This window comes from Zonotrichia albicollis, chromosome 2 (assembly GCF_047830755.1).
Source record: "Zonotrichia albicollis isolate bZonAlb1 chromosome 2, bZonAlb1.hap1, whole genome shotgun sequence".
NCBI classification, from domain to species: domain Eukaryota; kingdom Metazoa; phylum Chordata; class Aves; order Passeriformes; family Passerellidae; genus Zonotrichia; species Zonotrichia albicollis.
This window is the reverse complement of record NC_133820.1, coordinates 101,515,681-101,540,589: the sequence shown is the minus strand read 5'-3', so window position 1 is coordinate 101,540,589 and position 24,909 is coordinate 101,515,681. Positions and strand designations below refer to the sequence as shown.

General features: G+C 41.0%; 1 protein-coding gene and 1 long non-coding RNA gene across 7 annotated transcripts in view; one reads left to right on the top strand and one right to left on the bottom strand.

The window, feature by feature from the left end:
* Positions 1-9,620, bottom strand: part of LOC141728252 (uncharacterized) — a 59,467-nt gene extending 49,847 nt beyond the window's left edge. The window contains exons 1-2 of the long non-coding RNA XR_012579130.1: positions 9,219-9,620; positions 6,429-6,461 (exon numbers count right to left, since the gene is read on the bottom strand). This is a non-coding gene — a long non-coding RNA (uncharacterized LOC141728252). The remainder of the gene's footprint in view (positions 1-6,428; positions 6,462-9,218) is intronic.
* Positions 1-24,909, top strand: part of FHL2 (four and a half LIM domains 2) — a 38,278-nt gene that overhangs the window by 3,019 nt on the left and 10,350 nt on the right. Inside the window, exons 1-2 of one of the 6 annotated variants that reach the window (XM_005487971.3) lie at positions 10,079-10,296; positions 21,135-21,309. The exons of 1 other annotated variant lie outside the window; for it this stretch is intronic. In XM_005487971.3, coding sequence (XP_005488028.1) covers positions 21,154-21,309 — 156 coding nt within the window. In that variant the 5' untranslated portion in view covers positions 10,079-10,296; positions 21,135-21,153. Of the gene's footprint in view, positions 1-10,078; positions 10,297-21,129; positions 21,310-24,909 lie in introns of those variants that run through there. 4 more of the 6 variants (XM_005487972.4, XM_026794041.2, XM_005487970.4 and 1 more) reach the window with 4 other exon arrangements.

Genomic DNA, 24,909 nt, shown 5'->3' with positions numbered 1-24,909 from the left:
GCACTTGCATATTTTTCCTTCTTTGTATGTTGTCTAACCAAACCACAGACACTCTGACACAGTTGTTTTTCAGTGAGATGAATTATTACTGACTGCAATATTTTATCTTTGGCTTTCTATCACAGTGAGTACAGTTTCATGCTAATAAATCTCAGGCTGTTTCAGCAATATTCATCATCTAACACTGATCAGCTTTGAGAAGCATAGGTCATATTGCACAGTCCTATCTTTTCCAAAAGCAGATAGAGAAATTCTGCCTGGTTTTGCTCAACTCCCTCTGACAAATATAGGAGGAGAACTACCACAGGTATTTCAAAGGCATCCATCAACTTCAGAAAACTCAAAAAGTTTCTGCTGCAGGTTGATTTACTGGCTACTGTTAAAACATGCTTACCAAGAATTAGTGACACTGAAAGAGCTAGAAGAAAAAATATTTTCCATCAATTTCACTTCATATTTTCAAGAATATTTTTATGAAGCCATTTATGCTGGCTCTCTTTTACAATATTCTTTCTTTTTCCTACAGTGCCTGTGGAACTCCCACATCACAACAAATTGGAGTAAACCTCTCCTTTAAAAAGGGAAATAAGTGCTTTGTCATGAGAATAAAATGGGCACATAAGCGGGGACAGAAGCTTTCTCACATACTCCATAAACAAAGCTAATAGGCTCTCAGATCAGCATATTCCCTGTCAAGCTGAACAGATTTTCACCAAGGTCTTCCTAGAAATTTGCATGCTTTCTATAGGAGGGAAGCACTGACAGCATTGACTAGTGCTCCTTTTTGGTAGTCTGTGGTTAGGGAAGCAAAGCCCAGCATGCCTAGAGATTACCATATGAAAACAGAAATACCTGCAAGCCATAGATGCCATCACACAGAAGCCCATTATTCTGTTATTTATCCCATTTTTTAAATGCTTGGTATCCTAATTCCCTATGCATAGTTTCCATTGCAACACACCTCCCTGCCTCCAGCGCTGGGTGTAGAAGGCAGCAGGACACTCAGGGGCTTAGAACACTAATTATCACACAGAGGGAGATACAGCATGGCACTTTTGGTACAGAACAACAACAGAGGGGAAGTTCTCAGAACCAACTCTGTCGTGCTTTTCAGCTCCAGCACATGAGCCCTAGTCAGGAATTTGTGCGAGCACAGGTTAAATGTTGCCATTATATTGCGTAGTTCTATTGTCTTTACATTGCAAGGGTTCCGTATTGCTAGAATTTCGTACCTTCTTGGTGTTTCTTGTAGGCAGCTCCTCTAGGCACTGACTCCTTCTCCTCACAGCAGCCAACTAACCCCAGTTCCCACCAACCCACTCTTTTATAACACTCTTCTCATTGCCTACAGCTGTGGCCTGTGAAAATCAGGCCTGCTCCTAATCTTTAATAATTAACCCAGCTGCAATTCTTTAAGGGGTAAGATTACTTTCTATACTACCTTTAATTACTCATATTCTATCCCCCTACAGACAGGTTCTTCAGGGACACACAAATGGCCAGTGCTCAGTCATGCCAGGCATTTACATTGCAGCAACCCAGCCAGGACTCACTGGACTTTATGGTTAGACATTAAGGATAAGCAAAAGGATAAGCATAAGGGATAATGACTGCTTCATAATGTGAGTTCTGACTCCTCTCTAATGATTCATAGAAATTGCTTATCTTCCAGCAAGAGACACTTCATCTTCAAGACAAGCCATTGGTACAAGTTCTTCTTTCATTTTACTCACAACATTAGAATTTCACTCACATTAAGACAGCAACTCCACTAGACAGCCATGGGAATATAAAATTGGCAGGAACAAACACAATCCATATTGCTGTCAGGCTGACAATGGATGGTATATTTTTTCAGCTCTGTGTGAAGTGGTAGACATGAAATTCACATCAGCAACCAAAGGTTTACTTTAATCCTATTATTTAAAGGGCCTGAGCACTTATAGGGTTCAAAGTAAGCAGAGGCCTAAGAAGATCAACAGCAAGGACTCTACTTCAAAGAGCACAATCTAAGCTCATGTACTCAATCATAATATATGTCTGAGCCTACATCTCAGACCCTCTCAGTTTATCTGTAGTATATACAAACAGTAGCTGAGAAGAAAAATAATTGTTGCCATACAGAAGGATCTTTCTACAAAACAAGACATACCCAGTCATGGTCAGAATGGAGAGAGTGACTGTTTCTACTTACATCAAAATATTATGAGTCTGAAGTAATTTGGGAAGTGATTTGCAACTGTATGCTTCTTTTGAATATTAGGCAAGTTGAAGGGTTTGAGGAATGATAGGGCAACAGATAACCAGTCCTTGAGCAGGAGATGACTGTAACAGAAGAGGCAAAATGATCTCTTTTTTTTTTGCTCCTGTGTAAGGAACTTGTAAGTTCCATTGTAAGGAACTTGGAGAGCTTCCTGCAGCAGAATGCTTCCTTATGGGCATCATCAGAGGATCTATTTCAAGCTGAAGTGTCTGTAGAAGAGGTATGGAGCAAATAAGCAAAATTAATAGGAAGAAAATTTTAGAACCAGATGGTGTTCATCCAACAGATTTAAAGGGACTGAACGATGAATTAGCTGAAATAAAAATAATAGTCCATGGCCTCTTATTTAAAACAGATTTAGAACTGAGCACCTGAATGTATCCAGTACAGCATCGGCCTTTTCAAATTCTTCCAAGAGCAAATGGGAGAAATAGAGCCTGGTAAGGCTGACAAATTTAGTATAAATCACTACTAGGGTAAACAAGATGGGTAAATGTGATACATTAGGAGAAATTCAATATACCTTGGTAAGGAGTAATCATGTTCTTCAAATCCATCAAATCCAGGTTCACGTAAGATGATAAACAGCATGGAGATAAAGGAGATCTTTGGTTGACAGCATCTGCCTGTTTGTACTTTTCCATGTATTCAATAAGGGCTCTGACCACAAAACCTTAAAAACACCTAAGGAGTAATAGGATAAGAGGGGAGATATTTGCATGTATGGCATAAAATGAATTGAAATATAGGTTTTACAGTAAAGAGATTAATAGGACATTATTAGTGGGAATTCTTCTAAGACTGAGAAACCAGATGAGAAAAAAGGATCTTAGGCAAAAAGGTGAGTGGCCACTAGAACAGCATCTCATACTGAATGTAGATAAGCATAAAAGAGAGAACATGGAGGGGAAATAGAACTTTAGCTATAAAGTAATGGTTCTGAAATGTTTAGCTGGGTGTGAAATGTAGAGGTTATATAGGTTTACAAAAAAACTCCAAAAATAACAGAACACATGCAGCCAAAAAGCAAACTGAATGTTAAAGTTTTGGCCACATCACCTGAAAAACTAAATTGTCATGTTGAAAAAGTTTGAGGAGGAATGATAAAACACTAGAAGTGCTTTTTATACAGACTGAACCAGCAGACTGGGACTCCCTGTCCTAGGAGACATGGCTGAGGGGAGATATGATAAAGATTGACAAAGACATGAACAGCCTGTAGCATATGAATAAAGATAAAGTTTCTCATTATATCTCCAAAGGTAAGACCTAGGAGGCCTCTGATGAAACTAGTAGGTAATATGTTCAAAATTAACTCAAGGAAGATGGTTCTTCAGCTACACAGAGTAGAGCTACCTACTCATCAACTTTGATCTTAGCCTGCTGGAAACTGTGAATTTCCTTTCAGGCAATCAGGAGGGAGCTGCAAGTTCATGAAAGTGATATTCAGCATGAATACTGCCTCCAGGTTAAGAAATCCCCAAGCCAAAAGTTGCTGGAGGCTGGCAGAGTATTATGAAGAGATATCATTACATTCTTTTCTCACTTTCTTCCCAAGATATTTCCCAAGAGCAGCATAACAAATTGGAGGAACCCTTCTTTCAGTGATTCTCATATTGCTATGGTGTGATCTTAATAACTACAAATGACAAGTTCTCCTGACACTATTCATCCTTTACAAGCACGAATGTTAGACTGAAAACTTCAGTCTAAACCAACCTTCCTTCCTTCCTTCCTTCCTTCCTTCCTTCCTTCCTGCCTTCCTGCCTTCCTGCCTTCCTGCCTTCCTGCCTTCCTTCCTCCTTCCTGCCTTCTTTCCTGCCTTCTTTCCTGCCTTCTTTCCTGCCTTCCTTCCTGCCTGCCTGCCTGCCTGCCTTCCTGCCTGCCTTCCTTCCTGCCTGCCTTCCTGCCTTCCTTCCTGCCTTCCTTCCTTCCTGCCTTCCTCCCTCCCTCCCTCTTGGGAGCTTGCGGCTCCCTACTGTTAATCCTTAAAGGCAAATTAGGCAGAGATCTGCCAGGGATGACTTGGGCATTGTCACTTCTGCCTTGGAAATTAGTTAGGTAAGTTCTTAAGGTGTCTACCAGCTGCTCAGTTTTTCAAACCTGTCTTTGTTCAGAAGTTCCTGAGGCCTCTGGCTGTCTGATAAAGGGAAATGGTAGTCTCAAATGTTGCTGTTGGTTATTTCCAGAAGGTGATAGTGTAGGGTGATCAGGAATGCAGGCAGAAAAAGTGCTAAGGGGAGCAGAAGCAGATTAGACAGAAGTAAGGTTTTGGAGAAGAAGACATGAGCAGCGGAGCAGTGGGAGGGAGAAAGACTTTGAAAGGGTATTTTGCCTAAAAATGCTGAGGTGTGCTGCTGGGAGAACCACAGGTAATGGGAGCTGTTTTTTACAGAATAGCAGGTCTCTGGTTCTCAGAAACACAGAGTCATTAATTTCTTGGAACAATCGCAGTGTGTTTGTTTCATGCATCTAGAATAGGGAAAGATAAATCATGATGATATGAAAATTAATAAATCCTAAATTAAGGGGTAGTATTTGCCAGCTCAGAAGACCAGTAATTACTGCAACCTCTGTAGTAATTTGACATCCCAGATTCCATCTGCAGGGAAACCCAAAAGGTTCTTCCCATCAGTCCTATTCAGGCCCCATATGGCAGTCAAGTTGAATCCAAAGGAAAGAAGCAAGAGCTCCTCTGCACAGGTCCCTGCACTATTATCATTTAGAGTCATATGAAGACCCCTCACCTGTTGTTGAAGTGATCTCTCTATCCCAAAGCACTTCTGCAAACATGCCACCAAGGTCTCTACCCTTGGCTACAGATGAACAAACCATGGAGCTGAGGGGTTTAGTGAACACTTAGAAGCCAAAGAAATGTGAAGATAGCAAAGACCAAAACGTTTCACTATAGTTTCCTTAAAAGTAAAGGCACCATCTGTTCCTTAGTGAGGGGAGAGAATGAGAAAGAATGCTAGGGAAAGTAGGGAAAAGACTGAATTCCATAAGAATTGTTGTCTTCCACTCTCTTTGTTGCAGATCTTCATTATTTCTTCATGCAGTTCACAGCCTGGTGAGGGCAGCTCAGGGTGGCTGCCCCACATGGTACAGGCAGCTACTGCCTGGGGAGTTGTTTGACAGGCTGCCCTTATCTTGCAAGGGCTTGGATGGCTTATTTTTAATCCATGAGGTCCTGGGATGGATTTTCTGGCAATGCTGCTTGCCCAGTGAATGACCTGTCAGTCCTGTAACATGGTGCCCCAGCTTTCCAAGCTTTTGCAAACTCATCTGTCAACAAGGGGGATTTTCCTTAGTGGATACCATGCCTTTAAGCCCTGGGTTGATTCTTGAAGCTTTCTCTGGTGTTCTGTCTGCTTCTTCAAGCACCACTACACTTCTCCTCTGTGATCAAGTTATGTTCCTCTGCACATCAGTGATAAAAGCTGTTTGTACTCAGCTGGGAGAGAGGAAAGCAGCAGAAAAAGGGACACAGCTGTCTTTCTGTTTGGGTCATCCATTGAAAGCCTTCTCCTACATCTCAATTTTCCACAGAGAGAAGGGTATGGGAGCAATTACAGAAAGTGACAGACACAGGTGTCTCACTGCCATATTCACTTTGGGACATCTCTTTCAGGAGTTAGATTTTTCTGAATGAAACTGGGGCTAACAGGCTCAAAAGTCCTGTCTAACTTAAAAAAAATTAATGAAATCTTTGTCCAAACTGACCATAATGGTGTAAAATGCTTTCGTCTCTACGTCGGACCCTGCAATCACAGAGACACACTTGTATTTGAGTCTCAATCATCTGTCTTATCACATAGCATCATACTATCCTTCTAAAGATAATTTTTCCTATGAAATACAGGCGTTTTTTGATGCTACTAAGTCATGGCACCGTTCTCTAAATTACTGGAGAAAATTGTTTAACACTGCATGTGAAAACTATAACATATTAAGAAAGTAAACATGGCAGTATATTTTTTTTTTTACAGATTAGATTAGAATTTCTAAATCACTAATCACAAAGTTTCCTCATTGATTTAGGCTAAGCATCATCCAAAAGCAGACAGACTTTCTCTATCTGCCTTGGCTGGGGTGTTTTTAATGGGTTATCCAAACATGTCTGTAATTCCCTCATCAGAATCTGTGAAACTCTGATACTTCTTACCTGATGTGTCTTTCTACTTGAGGGTCGAGTCTCCTAGGGGAATAAAGGAAGATCAGAATATTGCACAAAATCTTGACTTGGAAACTGAATTGGGAAAGAAAATACATGTTGAAAATATCTTTTTATCCTTTGCAAATTCCTCATATTCTTAGAGAAAATACATATCTGTGAGCATTTTATGAGTATGAAATTTCAGGAAGATTTAATATTGCCTAGCTGTTATTTTAGGTTTAATGAACTAAAATGCAACCTCTGCACTAGTCTATACTCCTTCCTAAGTCTTAGTGCCAAAAATAGCAGCTCTCCTAAATGTGGCCTCTCATATTCAATTGAAGTTTGTGTTACACAGACTCAAGCATCAAAAAGGGGTTTAGTAGAATTCTGATAAAGGAACTTAACAGTTTCCAGGATAAATTGGTGGAGTAAGGAATCAGCCAGTAGCTTAGCCATTTTCAAACCTAAAAGTGTATATTTTCCCCTCCCCTGCTCTCTCAGAGACATTATATTTCTCATGTCTCAAACTGGGGGAAATAAAAATACTCCACTTCCAGCTGTCTCTTTCCACTACTTTTCTTTGTTCATTCTTTTCAGCCAGAAAAGGAGATAAGTGCTGAAATTATAGTTATTCCAGCATCAACCCAGTAGCTGAAGTGAGACTTATGAAGGCTTAGTAAAATCATTGAGAAATCCTGATGTGAAAATGGTACTATTTCCACCTTTTATACCCATATGGAGGTACAGGTTAATTCTACATACATGTAGAATTAACCTGTTAAACACACAAACCACTAAGAAAAAGCAATATATGCTATGCAAATGCTATACCCATGAGGAAAATATAAACCATAGGATAATTCTCTAAATCACTCTGCAGTATTTGCATTTCCACTCTTGGTTTAGGCCCACTATTGGAAGCACTGCCCCTATTTTTATTGCCATGACTCCTCTGAAACCTTGAAGATGCCTGATCTCTGCTGGGTTCTTCAGAGAACCAATGAACTAAAAATAAAATATAAAATATACCTATTGAAAAAGAAGAAGTGGGTTACATAATAAATTTGTTAGTGAAAGGGCCTCTACCCTCTCCTCCCCATCTCTCTGAAAATTAATGAAATTTGTGGCTCTCCCACCCACTCATACCTGTTGAATTTGAGTCTGGTGGGAAAGAGGCTGGGAAGGGCTACCAATCACCGATGGATATTTACTTGTCAGATAAATGTGGAGTGAGTGGTCCTGAAGGGGGGCAAGGGGTATGAATTCCCTGTAGCCTCCCTAGTAGTGTGTGATGGAGTGCATACACCTCATCCTGGGATGAGGGAAGGTGCTGCCTGATCACCTTCCCCATCCCTTTCACAGCCCCACACAGTCCTGATGTGGCTGCTGAGTGTCCAGTCCCACGGTGAGCCCACAAACCAATGGGTTTTAAATCAGCAGAGGCTCTTCTGCCTTCAAGGAGTCAGAGGTGTTATATTAAAATATGCAAAAATTCCCTTATTTTCCTTAAGACAACTCAGACCTGCAAGAGATAAACTAAATCATTTCAGCTGGAGCCAGTATATATTTAAACTTATAATGGTGAGAAACACTTGTCTTATATGACCACAGGGATCATCGAAAAATCTCTGTCAGACTTGCTGCAGTAGCTGTCAATGGACAGATGGGGAACTAAGAATATAATGGAAATTGAAAAAATCAACACATTCAGAATATTTAGTTTGTTTTGAAAAGTTTGGAATCAAATAGCCCAATTCTAATTACCTTGAAGGCCTTTTTCCTTTTTTATGTACACTACTAAATCAGAGCTGAGGTAAGAACAGTAAGTAAGGTGGAAATAAATTATTATTGTTGCCACTGTGCAATAGTTTAACCTAAAAGAGAGAAACTATTACTCCTATTATATTTATGCTCTAGCTAGTCCTTGGTAAATTTCCTAGCAACTTCCACATGAGTTTGGCTGTCCTGAGCTTTATATTTACAGACAGTGAAGCTAACAAACAGAGAGATGAAATCTCCTGTCCAAGGACATCCAGGAACTCACTGATGGGGCTGGAAACCCAACCAGGATATCTCCCAAGATATAGGTGCAGCTCATGGGTTCAATGAAAATTTTTCCCTCCCTGGTTTAATTCATTTTACAGTGCCACTGCAAATTCAAGGGAAGAGTCAGGGACTCCCCATGTGGCTGGGGAGTGCAGCAGCTTTGATTTAAATCAGATTTAATTGCCATGGCATCCTTAATCCTCTATGCCCGTTGTCAGCCCTCCAGGGCATGATGCCTCAAAGGCAAAGGCTGAATCAACTGACAAACAGATCATCGCTGGCCATCAAAATAACTCACATCTGTAAAGGAGAGTTGGCTTCTGATAGAGGAACTAGGAATGACCCTTCCCCACAATTTAAAAACCATTGCTTTTCTAGATTTGGAGTAACACTGAGGCCAACTAACACATTTCACCCCCTTTCCAAATCTGACTACATCTGGGTGCGTAAGAGGACAGCAAGTACAGGGCAGGGTTCTGGCACAAGTTTCTTCAGCAGGAGAAACTGTGATCTAACCCATGTACACATCTACACCACTGCTCAGGCACTGTGCCAGAGCCCAGTACCCAAAACTGGACTGCCTGGCATCTTCTGCATGCAAAACAACAGCAAGGCTCTCTCGGGACAATGGGCTTTACATATTTATCTCCTGGTTTTGCTTAAGGTTGAAAGCATTCATATTAAAGCACCTCCCTTTGGCAAGCACCAGTCATTACTGAAGAATTACCCTGAAAGCCCTCCCCAGCCTACCCCTCAAGCTGCAGAGAGCAGCTCTCCCATGTGCTTCTGATCCAAACTCTTCCCTCGGGGAGGTTTCCCAGGAACCTCATTGTTTTGATTGGCAGAATGTGTCTCTGCTAGAGTGGTTGATAAATGAAATTGGATTTTGTAGCAGAAAAAGTAGTTCCTGATATAGTACGATTAATAATTCTCCCTCTTCTTACCATGTGCACGCTGGCAAGGCTCTCAACTGGTACTGAGCATGTGCTGAGACAATCTGTTCCCTTGGCTTTCTCTTAGAAAAAGATGGTTGGTTCTGGTTTCACTGATTTCCCCTGCTTTTGTTCGTTTTCCTCCTGATTATGGGGAAGCTTGGCAAGAAAGAAGGGTAGAGAGAAATTAGACTGGGGTCTGAATGCTCATGAAGAAATGCCTGCACACGTGGTCTTTGTAAAGATGTGCACCTCTCCACAAAGAAGAAGAGAGACAGGTTGTTTCAGTTTTCTTTGGCAAGACACTCAGCAGGCAAAATGACCAAAGCAACAAAGCCTCATACCAGTTTTAACCAAGGGCTTTATTATCTCAGCCAGGTGAAGAGCCTTACAAATATTGGGGCTTGAGTTGCTGTAAAACCTCTCCTTGTGCAAAGAGCGAGCTCTTGGATTTAGCAAAGCCGTGTTATTAATAAGCATCAGGGGTTTAGAGAAACAAAGGCTGGAGGAGGGGAGAGGGAGCCTTATTTTAGGAAGGGGGCCAAGAAAGACAAGATGTTTAGGAGGGGGAAGTATTGACACCCTTGGAATAGAGAAAGTGTCGAATCCCAGCTGCAGAGCGCCTCAAAGAATGAGAGTCTCCGATGCTTTTGTCTCCTTATATGGTAAAATGATAGCGAGGGGTTTCACTAGGCTGGGGAAGGCAGCAGCCTCCTTCCACACTGGCTGACTGCAGAGCCGCACTCGGCAGAGCCGCTCTTTGCAGGCAGTGGAAGCCCCAGCTGGCTGCACGGCTCCGGCTGCGGGCAGGCCAGGGTGCGCTTGGCACTCTTGTTAATGGATGTGACCCCCTGTCCCCGGTCCAGGAGGTGGCATTAACTGCCCGCTGCTGCTCTGTAAGTAAATATCCCTTTTTTCCCCTTCCCCTCCACTACCCACAGAACACATCTTTGGAGGTGCTGCTTTAAACAAAGGGTGCAGAGAGGAGGAGAGGGTTGTTTGATATCCCCGCGGGTTACTGGCGAAGGATGCGAGGAGAGAGATTGCCGGTCCCCCTTTCTCCCGAGTGCACACGGGCAGGGGTGTGAAGAGGACAAAAAGACAAATTTCTTACCGCAGCAATTACTGCTGCATGTCCGTCAGCAAAGTGACACATCAGCGCGCTGATGAGGCACCGGGTCTTTTCATGTGTAACTATTTTTAATGACTGCATTGTGCTGCGTGTGTAACCCGCCGGGGAGGCGATAAAAAGTAGAAGATGGGGTCTTAGATTCCTTACACCTCCGTGCGCTCCTGCTGCCGGGCTCAACAAAGGAGCATTTCGGTACTGTAGCAAGAGCAGATGCACATGAAACAAAGGTAGCCTCTCCTCTTTGCAGGCAAAGAGCGTGGATAGATTGTGTATGGGGAAAACAGGGAGCCATCAGCACTGTATTTCTTCTTTTTATGTGGAGAGAACAAATTAGAATACAAATCCCAATTATTAGCTCTGCATTCCTTCTTTTTGTGCTTCTCTGTGTGTGCATGTATGTGCAGCCACAATAACCCAGTTCTTACTGTATGCTAACGTGGATTTCTCTGTGTATGTAATAAAGGAAATACTAACTTTCATCTGCATTGATGGCTGTTCCAAACTTTTTACTTCCCCCAAGGGATATGGCTTTTATTTAGTTGACCAAATACCTGCATATTCCAGCTTTGCTCTGTATGGAGACACACAGCTTTGCTGAGTACAGCAAATGTCATAAAAAGATAGAAACCAGCAAGTCAGTCTGTACTTGCCACTCCCCTGACTCCAATCTAGAGGTATATTAACTAAGATTGCTAATTGACATTGAGATTGTCAGGGTCAGTATCTGTAACATTTATTGATAGTTATGTGTATTTATATCTTGTCTTGAATAGGAATTGTTCTAAAAGGGACCAACATCTATCTGTAGGTCCCATCTATGTTATTAGATACCCACATTCATTAAATGTGAAAGAATGCTTCAGTTATGGTTGTCTCTGGGTTTCTGCTGTGAACCCTGTTTTCATCAGTTCATAAATTTATTGGACTCCCAGCTTTCTGGACAAAACCTTCTGTGCCTTTTATCAGCCAGATGGTAAACTTTGAACATGATTGCTTCAGGCATTTGGATATGGAAGGCAAAAAAAACCCAAAAAACCACCAAAAAACCCTGTGTGTTTATTTATTTTACAAAAATTTAAGTCTGTTTTGCGCACCTGTAGACATAAATGGGCAAGGATGGATTCTAAAGGATTCTATTGATTTTTTCAATAAAACCTGACCCATTCCTGGTGACATATGGAGAATTTTTTTTTTAAGTATATGAGTTGCTCTATTGAAAACTCAGTTCCTGACACAGCATAGCATTACTATCAAAATCTGATCAGAGCACCAATAAAACTGTCTTTTACCCTAGCCATAGGGTAAAATGACCTCCAGCTTGTGAACCAATATGTGGTTGAGGTGAGTGGGGCAGCTGAAAAGACATAAAATTATGTTGTTGTGGAATCAAATTTGTAAAAGTTACCTTGGGCTCTCACCTGACATCTACCTCTAACTAGCACAGCTGAGGCTAGGGGGTGAACCACTTCTTGTGGTCTTTTGAAAAAGCCCAAGATGACAAAAGTGCTGGGATAAAATATAGATAATTTTGGTTCTCACCATTTTGCCAAATGTGCTCCCACAGAAAGTGCTACATATGCAAGCATCAAATAGTCACTTCCATGAGGTTTGGATTTACAGGAAAATACTATTAGTTTTTGTGAAATCACTGTTATCTCCCAGCAGTGGCTATATTTTGTCAAATATTGTTTGTCCATGTGAAGTTCCTACCACACAGAGCATGTAATGGTGATTCCCAGCTGAAGAACTCAGGAACAAATAATGATCTGTTTCCCACTCCTTAGAGAAGTGCAGGGACAGCACTTCCCCTGAAATCACATCTCTCCTGTCCATACAGGCATCAGCTCTAACAGATGGCACACCTTGCATTAGTAAAGAGATCAGATAACTCCCTTGATCACACACAACACAGTCTACCAGGATTCCATCATGCTTTGAATCCAAAAAGAAGAAAACAACCTCAAAACATTGGTGACAAAGTACAACTCCTATAATAGTAGGGGTTAATGACAGTTTCTGCTGCACTTCACTGCAAATTCAAGCTTTCATTCCAAAAGAAAGGGATGAGGAGGGCTGCAATGACCTATATTCACCAGAGACCCCTGGCTCAGTTCTCCAGGGCATTGAGCTCTGAGCCTCAGAGCCCAGCAATGCTGGTGTCCTCACCTCCCTGCCTTGCTTCATCTCACAGGGGCCAGGATATTCAGAGTTAAGGGAAGATCAGATAAGTGTTAACACCACCAGCCACAAGCAATTCCTGTTGCTGCTGGCCAGCATGCTCACAGTCCTTCAGGGTCCCCAGGGACCAGGAACATTCAGGTCAAGTCTCATCCATGTTTCTCTGATGAGTAAATCTGTCCTGAGCATCTCTGGACAAACTCTGAATGGTGTAGTGTTGTAGGCAATCATCTTCCCTCACTTGGGTACTTCTTCAGAGACTGGGGGAATCTCATCATTTGCATTTTTAGACTGATTAATTCTAATGGTGTAGTTTTAATATTTAATTTACATATGCACAGTTATTTGTGATGCAGATTCACCACAAGTGAGAGTGTGAAATGGCAGGGTAATGACAGGTTTCATGAAAATAAATCTTGGACACATTGACAGCCACTGAAGCATTAACATTTCAACAATATTAATTAGCTATATATAGATAGAATTTGATTATAAACCAGTAGAGCCTTCTCCTAAGGATGAACATCAATATACTCATGCCAAGTGATAAAGTTAATTTTGTTCCTTTTCACATACCCTTCTATATTATACTGGATTATATCAACTAGGATGCTGAATGGTTACTGTACATATAATAATATGCCAGAAGAGGAATGCAGGCAAGGTCTGCTTTTTCAGTGTTATGCTCACTGACATAAGCACATTCACCATTCCCTTTCAAAGAAAATTTCTGAATTTAAAGTTTCAAATGTATCAACCACTGCAGAGAAAGTTCTAAGGTATCACTCTGATGGTGTGAGTTAGTTCTAGGCCCTCAGCAAGCATAAGTGTAAGGGCTCAAAACCCACCACTGTTTCTTCATTTCATCTTGCATAATAAAAGCTGCAAATTGCATGAAGCCATGAAATATCTGCAATCATTTACACAGATGTGTTTGTCATTGCTCTGAAGCACCCTTGAGATTTAGAGCAGAAGTGTCTTCTGAGATCAGGATCTTGCCTTTGATGAATTCCAACTTTCCCTACTATCCCATGCTATGTGAATCTACTCCATGGTGGATTCAACATCTTCCTTCTTCAGCTGGAAATAATCCTGCCAACAAAAAGATTGCCTATGTCTATGTCATCAGGTTCTCTATGTCTTTGTGCTTTCTTCTGTGCCTCTCACACACCATAGGTACTTTGGCTCAACCTTAGTAGATGCTCTCTCTGCTCTCTACGTCCAGTTTTGCTCTCTGTGTCCAAGCTGGACTGGACTGGACACAGTCTTCAGACACAACCCCCCCAAACTGGGCCTAACTGGTTTCACACAGGTGCAACCAATCTGGTTTGCTAAGATGTGCCCAGCTGCAGGGGTGCCCCAAGGTTTTTGTAGCCTCCTTTGTCACATTTTGGAAGGCCATGGGCATTCTGGCTGGGCAGGGAAGTGTGGGTACCTCACAGCCTGGAGGCATTCAGTGCCACAGCAGTTTTATCCAGCAGCTGTAAGATGTGCATTAACTGATCCCCCAAACCAGACACAACTCAGTAAACAGAACCAGAGCCATGCTGCTAGAGGACAGAACAAAAACCAAAACATTCTTCTTCCACAGAATTATCCCTATTTTTCTTCTATCCTTTCTTTAAAGAGGGAAACACAGGCTATTTGGGACATTATTCTGGTTTTGTGTCTTGGGTAGTAGTAAGGAGGATTTTAAAAATACAGAAAAATTTGGAAACAGGACTGCATGGTAGCACATGGCATTTCTGGGTATTTTTGTCTTGAACTCTAATTTCTCTGAGATTAGCAGTGCTCCTGACAGTAAGAGAAAGCAATCCTTTTCTGGAAAAACAAACCTTTGTTGGAGTTTAGTGTCTGCAGACATTTAACTTATACACTACTTTTGCAGGATAGTGCCAGAAATAATAAAAGGGTTTATTAATCTTATACTGTTTTTCTCCACTATAATTTTCTGTTATCTGCTTAAATGCTGTTATTAGAAATATATTTTTTATGCTTAAGCAGGATCAAGTACTTGACCTTTCCTCTGAACAAGCATTTACTTATTTTGCAAGAGAAACAAGGAGGACAGCAATTTCAAAACGCTTTAAAATAGAAAATAAAAGCAAGCCTTTCCACTTGAACTGTGCTCCTCCTTGCTGATTTAAATCTGTGGCAGATTTAAGTCATGTTCCATGTTATTTCAACATTCTTCTTTTGTAATTGAATTGTGTGCAGGAATATGGGTGAGAGCATGGACCCTCCAGTCATTTCAGTATCAGCCTGAGATAACCATAGAGCAAACTCTGTGGGGTACAATTTCAAAGTGTCAGTGCTCAGTTCTTCTGTGGTATTTGTAGATATTACTACTGGCCCTTGCTCTACCACTGCTGGAGTGGCTCTAGACTGGAGCAGATCTTTATTGATTGCCAAATACAATAAACCACAGAGGAACAACAAGTGGAGAGTTCCTTCTCCACAGCTGTAACTGGGATTACTTTAGCCAGATACATGAGGAGCCTTGCCACACAAGAAACATTTTCTATTTCATTTTTAAAAAATTATTATTTATGTTCTGCTAAGGAATACAGTCTTACCCAGCACACTATCCACTTTCCAGTTCATGACAGGCTGACTGTGCAATACAGACAGGAACCAGGTATGCTTTGGTTATCTACATATTTTAATGTGGTCTGTCTGGTCAGAAAATTGCACTGCAAAGATTTAAAAAAAACTCTAAAAAAGAGATCAGAATGTTATACCATACACAAAATAAGTCAGCCATTTCCAAGGAAGGTGAGTCCTTGGAAAAATCCAAATGTAATTTTGAAGAATATTGCAAGGTAACTTTTTTTAAAATGAAACTTTTTTTTCTTTAGATAGCTTTTAAAATTTAGCATCTAAAGGCATGACTGGGATATTTTACTTGGGGTCATTTTTAAAAATTATTTTATGTTATTATTACTATTATTTTCAAATATTAAACCAATTTTCCTGGGTTTTGATGAAGAGAAAATGGTCATTCCTTATTTTTCTAAAGTAAATTAAAAAAAAATAAAATTAGGTGTCCCTCTTTTCCCCTTGCATGGCCTTATGGTCTGGTTTGGAAAGATGCTTAGATCTTCCAAGAGTGTTTTCCTGTTGCTGCAACAAGATGATAGATAATGAGTGTGGTAAGAGCAGCTAATATGCAAGGAAAAAAGTCACCTCTTGCCAGAAAGACCAGCATAGTTTGAACTGTCAGTTCATGGTTGTAAATAAATCTTTTCATTTTAGCCTTTGGAGCATTAACATAAATTGTTTCCAAATGCTCCCAACCTGCATGGCTCATGTCACTGGAGTTGCCAGACACAAATCTTCCTTCCTCAGGGGAAGAGAAATAAACAGATAGAAAATTCTCCGTGTGTACTGTTCTTCTGGAAAAACGTCAGGTGAGAGAGATGCCTGCACATCTTGGAGGACGAGCTTTTGTTTCCTGTGCAGGTGGCTAACCCAGCATGCTGATCCAGGGACTCGGGGAGAGAAAGCCCCAGCACTGCTCAGCTAATTCAGCCAGCAGCAAGCTCCCCTTTGGCATCTACAGGGGCTCCAGATGCTGTTACAACAAGAGGTCAGAACTTCACTGAATAAACTAAACAACTCCTACCTGGTTTAGATAGCTCCCCTTGGCCTCTTTCCCTCTCTTGTGTGTGTGCAGATGCATCTCTCAGTGCTCATCAACCCCCCAGGAAAAGTTGAAATAAGAGATAGACAGAACACCATTTATTAGGCTTGCAGACATAGCTGAAGAGGCAGGCAAGGTCTGCTTTTTCAGTAGTCAGTAGTGTCATGGGATAGGGGAACACTGGATAATTTCTTAATGACATGATGAGCCCTAATATTTATGCAGTAATATGATAACTTTAGGAATTGCTGCCAGTAAAATGAGACTGAGCCAACAGGGAAAGAAGAGTAAAGAAGCATAGATTTTGAATCAGTCTACTAACTTTTTGTTAATTTTTCTGCCAATTCTTTCTTCCTGTGAGACAGAGTGTGGGTAGTACTAACATTTGGCATAAGCTGTAGCTTCTCTTTTGGGCAGGCAACAGAAAGCTCTTTTCCTTTTGGAGATGTGCTTGCTGTGTCTGATGCTGTGGGAGGGAGACTAAATGGCAGAAAAAATCAATTTCTTCATCATGATTATGTTGAAAGCAATCTGAAGAAGCATAAGTATAGAATGACTACAGTAATAAAATCTAAATATCTTTAACCACAAGGAGCTGAAATAATGATGAGCCTCTGTCCCACAACACTTTATGGTATCAAACTCAAGATAAAGAAATAGATCAATGGCAAGGAGGTTGAATTGCAATTTGTGTCCATCCACAGCTATGCAAGTCTCCTGTTTTGCTTTTTTCCCCTTAAAGTCCAAAACTGTGCATAAAGCCTGCACTAAGCTGAACATGAGGGGATTTTATACAACAGGAATTAATGGACTGGCAATGTAAAGGACCATGTGTACAAAGTGACAGGCAAAAATACTGCTCAGTATGATTTCACATTCCTTGATTGCAAGACAACACTGAAATTATTTGTTTGAAATTCCTTCTAGTATTTAGTAGATAGGACCCATTATTACCTCACACTTCATTCTCTCTGGAGCAGAAAAAACTCTGTACAATATGCTCAAAATAGCACATAGTAGATCATGAGATTAAGTCCAAGACCTGGATTTAAACAGCCTGGAATTTTGGGATGCTTCAACCTTAATTCTGGCTTACTGAATGAAACCACATGAACCTGAATTCCTGACTTTAAGAGATATTTGATCCAAAATTGGTCCTAGATCCAATAAAAGATTCACATAACTAAAGCCAAAATGCAGATCTCGTCTTTCAGTTTCCCAAATCTCTAGAGTTGTTCCTCAAATCTCCTCCAGAGCTGTCCCTGCATTGTCTTCATAGAGCAGAGTTCATCCCTACATCTGTTTGAGATGTAGAAATGAGGACTGCCTCTCCCTGCTCAGGGTGAGGGGGACAATCCCCTGGGACAATCTTGGAGCACATTTAACAAAACCTAGATCTCTTTCAGGATTGCAGGGCTGTGCCCAGGTATTTTCTGAAATAGTGGCAGCAAGTATTAAATAATTGCTGAATTATTTTGAATTGTTGAATTATTACATTATTCTATGAATTATTAAATATATCTATTACATGATGCTTGCCTCTGCTCCAGTGAAATGCACCCAGAAGAAAATACAGCACTCAAGAGGGGAAGTCCTGTGACCAAGAGACAGGAATGCCCACTTCTAAGGGAACAGTCCTTCTTCCAGTCACAAAGCACTTCTATATTTTACATTTAGCAGCTTTGGATTAAATGGTATAAACCTGTAAAGGAATTACACTTTATAGTTTTTGTTTTTACACATCAAGACTGCAGAGAAATTTTTCACTCTGCAGTATCACACTTCTACTTTTAAATCAGGGTTAGAAAGAAATAATTCTGAAGAAGGGTGACAAATGCAAGTTCATAAGTGGTTTCTGCTCACATTTTAATTTAGCAATAATGCACATTAAATGGGCAACAAAATCCTATCATTTGGAAAAATTACCTAATATAGTCAGGTGAAAAGTACAGATTTCTGTCCTAAATACAGACCATTTTAACAAAAGCTATCACTCCTCTCAGACTTAGTCATACATCTACACATATAACTCCGTGTACATTGGCCCGACTGCATTTTGCTGAGGTTACTCCAGAAGGAAATTAAGTCCTGACTGGTTCTTTCCTGGGAAAGTCCAAACCTATTTTGTAGGTTAGGGGTGTAAACAGGCTCAAAACAGAGAGGAAAATCCATTATCATCTATTAAATATTCCAGTAAAGACTGCAGGTGTACTTAACTTGCTGGAAGTAATGGGAATGTCCCTATGTATTGTCCCTGTGTATTGTCCCTCTTCTCCTGCCTTATACTTCCCTTGCTAGCTGCTGCTGCTGGAAATGGGCTGCAGGGGAGCTTTGGTGGTCATTGCACTTCTCTCTCCAGCACATCTTCTTACTTTCTGTCTTCTTATCAGTCCTATGATCCCCTCTGTTCCTTAAGGACAAAGCGCACCCTACATATTCCCAGGTCTCCTCTGGGATAAGAAAGTTAATTTGTTCCTAGATCATTTTGAAGGACAAAGCAGTTGCCCTGCTAGTCCTGGGTTGTCATAAGCACAGAAGACCAGCTGCCAGGATTTGTGCTTCCTCCAGGCACATTTTGGGGCTTGCTAGTTTGTCTCTCTTCTTTAGTAGTTACTTGGAATTCACAAGGCTTTTCAGCAGTGGAGACATCACTTATCTACTTCACACATGTAAAAGCACTCACCCATTGTCCGGTTATCTCGGCTGTTTGAGGGGCCTGGAAAAGCCCGGAGTGGCCTTGGGGCAGCCCGCGTATCGAAGGACGAGAAGAGGCTTCAGTTCTTCTTTCGGTTTTTATGTTTATTAATTGTTTATCTAAAAGATGTTCTTTCAGCCGAACAGAGATCTGCTCAGCAGTCAGCCATGGGCACACTGTCTGCCCTCCAGGGCAGCCACGTATCTTTATACCCATTGTTACGTGTACAATATTTATCATTTTTCCCCAATACCATTTATTCTTATAACTCGGTGCACTCTCAGTAATAACCAATCCAAAGGTGCCACTGTGGCCAAGGAAGATGGAGGAGAAGAAGAAGAAGAAGGAGGACAGGACACACCCCAATTCCTCCATCTTACTCCTCTAAACCCCCCTGTACATAAATCCTAAACCCTGTGTCTCACCCTCTAATTAGCTAATCTTTTCGCCATTCACCCCGGCGAAGTCCTCTTATCTTCATAAAGGTGTCGTCTCCCGTGTAGGGTCAAAGTCCTGCCACCAGACACTTCTGGCAACATTCCAGGACTGCCGAGACCCCCAAGGTGGTCTCGGTGGCTCAGCACCTCAGAACTGAGATCTTGAGATCCGACAACCCATCAGTCTGGGCTAGTCACCAGAAAATTCAGCAGTGGATTGGCCATTAAAAAAAAAAAGTCCATTCAGATAGCCCTAAAACCTTGATCGCATCCCAGATAGACAGAATGAAATATAGTAATTAAAACTGAAATCCTGGGGGAGAACTCAGGATTTCAGAATGCCCTATGGGTGGCTCCCACTGCCAGGGGGAGAGGACAAACTCCAGAAATCAGCAACCTGTGCCAAGAACACTAAGCAAGTAACATTTTGTTTAAAACTGAGAGCTGAAGTTGGCAAAAGGACTGCAGATGCTGTAAATGTCAGTTGTGCATGAAAGACAGAGGTAGCCACTTAAGCTATTAGTACTCCAAACATTCAAGGATTTATAGATCAGATGTGCCTTAAAGAGGAGGTGCAGCCTGGCAGGCGGTTAAGATCATGCAGTCCAGGTGGCATGTACTTTCTGCTTGGGAAATTCCCTTTCCTAAGCTATGCCCTCCTCCAGCTGTACCCTCCAGATCTCAGGTGCAACACATGCTGCAAACCTCGGGTTAAGAAAGAAGGTGATGACTGTAATGAAACCCAAAATAAATTGTCCCAGGCAATAATAAATATTCATCAAAGGCACTTGTGTCATCTTTGCTTGTGTGTGCATCCAGAAAATGACAGAGACATAACAAGACTTGAGGAGCAAACATCAATTGTGCCTAATTCAGACAAGCTGAAACAACATATACAGTTCCTCCTACTTGATTTTTCCCTTCCATAATAATTTTTTGCATTTGTCTGAGCCAGAACACCCAGGAGCCAGCTCCCATTTGTGTCCCAATACACTTCAGCTATTGGATAACTTCTTCAGGTGCATCAGAGGAGAGTCAGCTACACAGTCACTGATCCTACACCTTCCACCCCCATAGTCCCATGCACAAGCAGAGATGGAGAGTTGGTGTCTGCCTGTGGGGGAATGATTACCAGACGCTGGCCTAGTGAGAAAGCAGAGAAGGAAGGTGCAGAAGCACATAACTGTGGTGCCTGATAGTCTGTGCGTGACTCAAGTCTACTACCAATGTAAACCTTTCTCTTGCCTTATCCAGGAGATGTTGCTTCTGAAGGAAGATTAGCTGGCTCATCCTCTTAATGGACTTGACTCCCTCCATCCCCCAGAGAAACACCTTCTTGTTGCAGACCTGTAGGTCAAATTCCATTTACAAATCCCACAAGAATTCTTCGCACTTGGGGTTTAATCCTTCCTCTCATCTCTAGCACTAGGTCTGTCCAAAGGTGGATCAACAGATGGCTAACTTAGATGGGCTGCACTGCAAAATTTATAGGCCAGTTTTTTTCCTATTGTGGTCATTTATTTGACTGAAAGTCAGATTAAAATTGAGGTACAATGTGAAAAACAAGAATTGATAAACCTGTCTTGGGGGATTGGGTCAAGTGTAGCTCTGTCTGACGTGTGCCTGTTCCTGTCTCTGTGGCAGGATAGCTGGACTCCAGACACTAACATGACTGAACGCTTTGATTGCCACTACTGCAAAGAGTCTCTGTTTGGCAAGAAGTACATCCTTAAGGAGGACAGCCCCTTCTGTGTGCAATGTTATGAAAATCTTTATTCCAACACCTGTGAGGAATGCAAAAAACCTATTGGCGCTGACTGCAAGGTATGTCGGATTTGTGTCTTGTTAGAGAAATCTTGGACAGAGCAGCCTGGATACAGGGCTCTGAGAAGGATCCAGTCTACCAGCTATACAGGGGTTTCTTTTGATGGGACAGCATGTTTTCTGGACCCCTGTATCTGTTTTGTATCATTTCACTTGGCAAACCCTTCTTTACCCAGCATGGTAATATAAATGCACTCCGGTAAAGCACAGAATGATTCAATGCTCTGATATATTTAACTCATTGGGTGAGCCTTTCCTCAGAACCTTAGCTGGGTTCTGAAAGGGTGACAGAAGCTGGTTGCGCCTACTTTTGGGTCAGAGGGAGCTAAGGCACTGCTGGCTTTGCAGTGACCACACTTCTGTGATCATCAAGAGCCACACACTCAAGCAAAGGCGCTGACTTGGAGGTCACAGAAATCCAGCTAATGCTGACACAAGTAATAAATCGGACAGAGCTAGAAAACTTAACCTTTTAAATACAGAATGATGATAGTGGAGTCTAATTAAAGAATGGGATGGACAGAGCAGAGGCCTTGCTTGCTTGAATTATGCACTGCTACAAGACATGGAAACACCTGCCTGGTACAGAATAGTTGTGATCACCTGTATTTCTTTTAAATTAATAAAAAACCTGGAGTTCATGCCATTCCAGCCTGCCTGAATGAGGACAGAGGGGCCATCCAGTGAAGTGTCTGTTACACAGCTACCAACAGACTTCATCTGATGTGCATCCTCCTTGCATAAAATTGGCCTGTTCAAAGTTGGGCAAGATTTTCACTGACAGAATGAGATTGCAGTAGAACTGCAATTTGTACTGCATGCCCATAGGATTCTTCACTGACCCAAGGAGATCTGATTTTTGATTTCCCATTGCTGATGATCCATGCCTCTACAAAGATAAACTAATTCCCATTAGTGATACTACCACCCAATCACTAGTTCAGAGATATAAAAATATGTGCTTACTCAGATTGGAAAAAATAAATGTCTCATACCTTCCAAACTGATCTACAACACCCTATTGGCAAATCAGTAGGAAAGTCCCTTTCAGAAGCCTTAAAAAGGTAAAAATTTTTCACCACCAAGACAGGGAACTGGCAATAACCTGTAAGAAGGTATAAAATTGCCAGCTTTCCTACAGCTCATAAATATTCAGGTTAGAGATGAGATACAGCTGGCCTGGCCTGACCTGAAAAAGCAAAATATTCCTGCCCCGTTCCAGAATGTGCTTTTGTTTTAAGGTCTATTTCTAATCCCCTGAGAAGATATTTCCATGTGTTGATAGTCAAGAATTTAAAAACTTGGACCAGCTTCAACAAATCTTGGTCAAAGTATTCAGGAATTAATCAGGCTGAACTTTTCAACCCAGATTTATGTATTTAGGGAGTGTGGGTGTTATCCGATATACTGCTTTTCTTTACTTTTAAGTGAAGCACACTCTAATAACAGATAGAAAAAAAGAAAAGAAAAAGCCTCAACTGTCTGCAATCTGAGAATATTTTAACTATGTAAAAACTATGTGGAAAACACAACTAAGAGATAGTAAATAAAGATTTCTTAAAGAGCTATAAAATGTGTCAGAAACAAACATATCCTTTTGTTGTTTCCATGACTGCCATTTGTGCCTGTTCATGCTGTAGTTTTTGAAGCTGTTGAGCAATTTTAGCAGATTCTGACAGATGGATAAAAGTTGAAATGTAAATTCCTGCAAGATTTCTGAAAAAACTCGTGTTTGGGTAGAAAAAGAGATCCTATGAATGTTCTCACTGAGAAGAAAACTAAAGTAGTTTTTCAATGACAGTAATAGACACTAGAGAACACATTTGAGAGAGCCCTTACAAGTGCCTCAGCCACAAGGTAAGTTTCAGATGAAGTGTGTGCACTGTGACTGAGCATAATTCAGCCATGAAACAGTCACAAAAAATCAGGCTTCTCCTCATTAAACTGTATGAATACGTAGGTATATAAATACATAAGAAAAACACATACACACACATATATATATATATATGCATTTTTTTATAAATCTTTTTACACATAGCATTTACTTTTTCATCTGAACAAAGGAGCTAAATTGCACTATGTTTGGAAATTAAACCAGTGTGTTTACTGCATGCATGAAATGGACTCCAATTTGTTTGAATGCTCGACATAACCTAAAACTGTAAAATTTGGAATAAAAAATATAAAGGAGTGACAGTGTAATGAGAAAAGGTCACATCCATGCCTCTGCATCTGGCAGCAGTGTCCACACTTGCATCCACATTACAACCTGCAAAGTACCACAAAGTTCTCACATCAGATTTTCCTTCACAAGTCCTTTCTTGGCCACCATTATTTGTCTTCATTAGGAAAAGCTACAGTGAGAACCAGATACTCTTAATGTCCTTCTTTCCCATCCTCCCAATTACAATCAAACCTCCTATAACTGACAGGGTTACACCAAAGTGAAAGCACAGGTGCTGAGAAGAGGACACTTGTAATACTCAAATTCTGACAGCACTGGACTCTGAGAGGATGAAATTGATGATGAATTTTCACATTGTGTATTAGCTATAGCACAGAGAGGCCACAAGACAACAATGCTGTAGAGAAACTTTCCTTGAATTCAAGTCAGGGGAGAAATTTCTTCACTATCTTTCTGGTTTTTCAGGTAGTTTATGGGTAACTGTGAACTTAACTGAGTTATAACTAATTGGTTCCTTGTTTTAAAAGAACAAGTCTTTGCCACCAGAAAATCCCAGAATGACAACCTATGTCTGAATGCCACCTTTGGGCATAAACCATTTCATTAACTGTAAACGCTTCTAGCTGATGCTTACAAAACTTCCACAGACAAATTAAAAGCTTCATGTACTGACTGGTAGGAGGCACCAGGAGGCAGCATGAATATACAATGTCGTTTCTCTCACACCTATTACACATTATCCATATGCCAAGAGATTACAGGAGAAATTTACTTTTCTAGAAAAAAATAGTCATTTTAATGGCTAAGTCCCTAGTGAATGCTCACCACACCTACATTTTCATGCTTATTTCTGGAAATCCACACATCTTGCACCCATTTCCTCAACTGCTGAAGGGTTACTTTGGTTGACTTTGACTTTTTTAATACTTTCCTTGCAGATCCTATGATATGGAGACCTTGCAAATACAGGAAATACCTTCAGTAATCCTGTGTTTAATGCAGCCCACAAGCTGGCCTTGCCAAGCAGAAGGGGGTGAAAACTCTCTCTGTGAAATGTGCAAATTAAATTATGAGTGGATTGTGAGATACAGCTACTGTGTCAGCACACAGGCCAAAAATGCCTCAAAAGGGTCATTCTCACACATAAACTAAACAAGAAATAAAACCTCCAGTAATGAGGATCAGGAAAGAGAAAAATAATTATTTTTCTAGTTTTTAGTATTTAAACCCTGCCCCGACATGCAACACTTTTTTAGCTCATTATTGAATGTCTGGCTAGTTTTTGTGAAGTGAAAAGGTAAAAGAAAAAAGTGAAATGGTAATATCTTCTCATACATGTAAGGGACTGGGACAGCACAATATCTCTTGTTTTTACCTTTTCTCCACATACTTTTATAGGTATGTACCAGTCT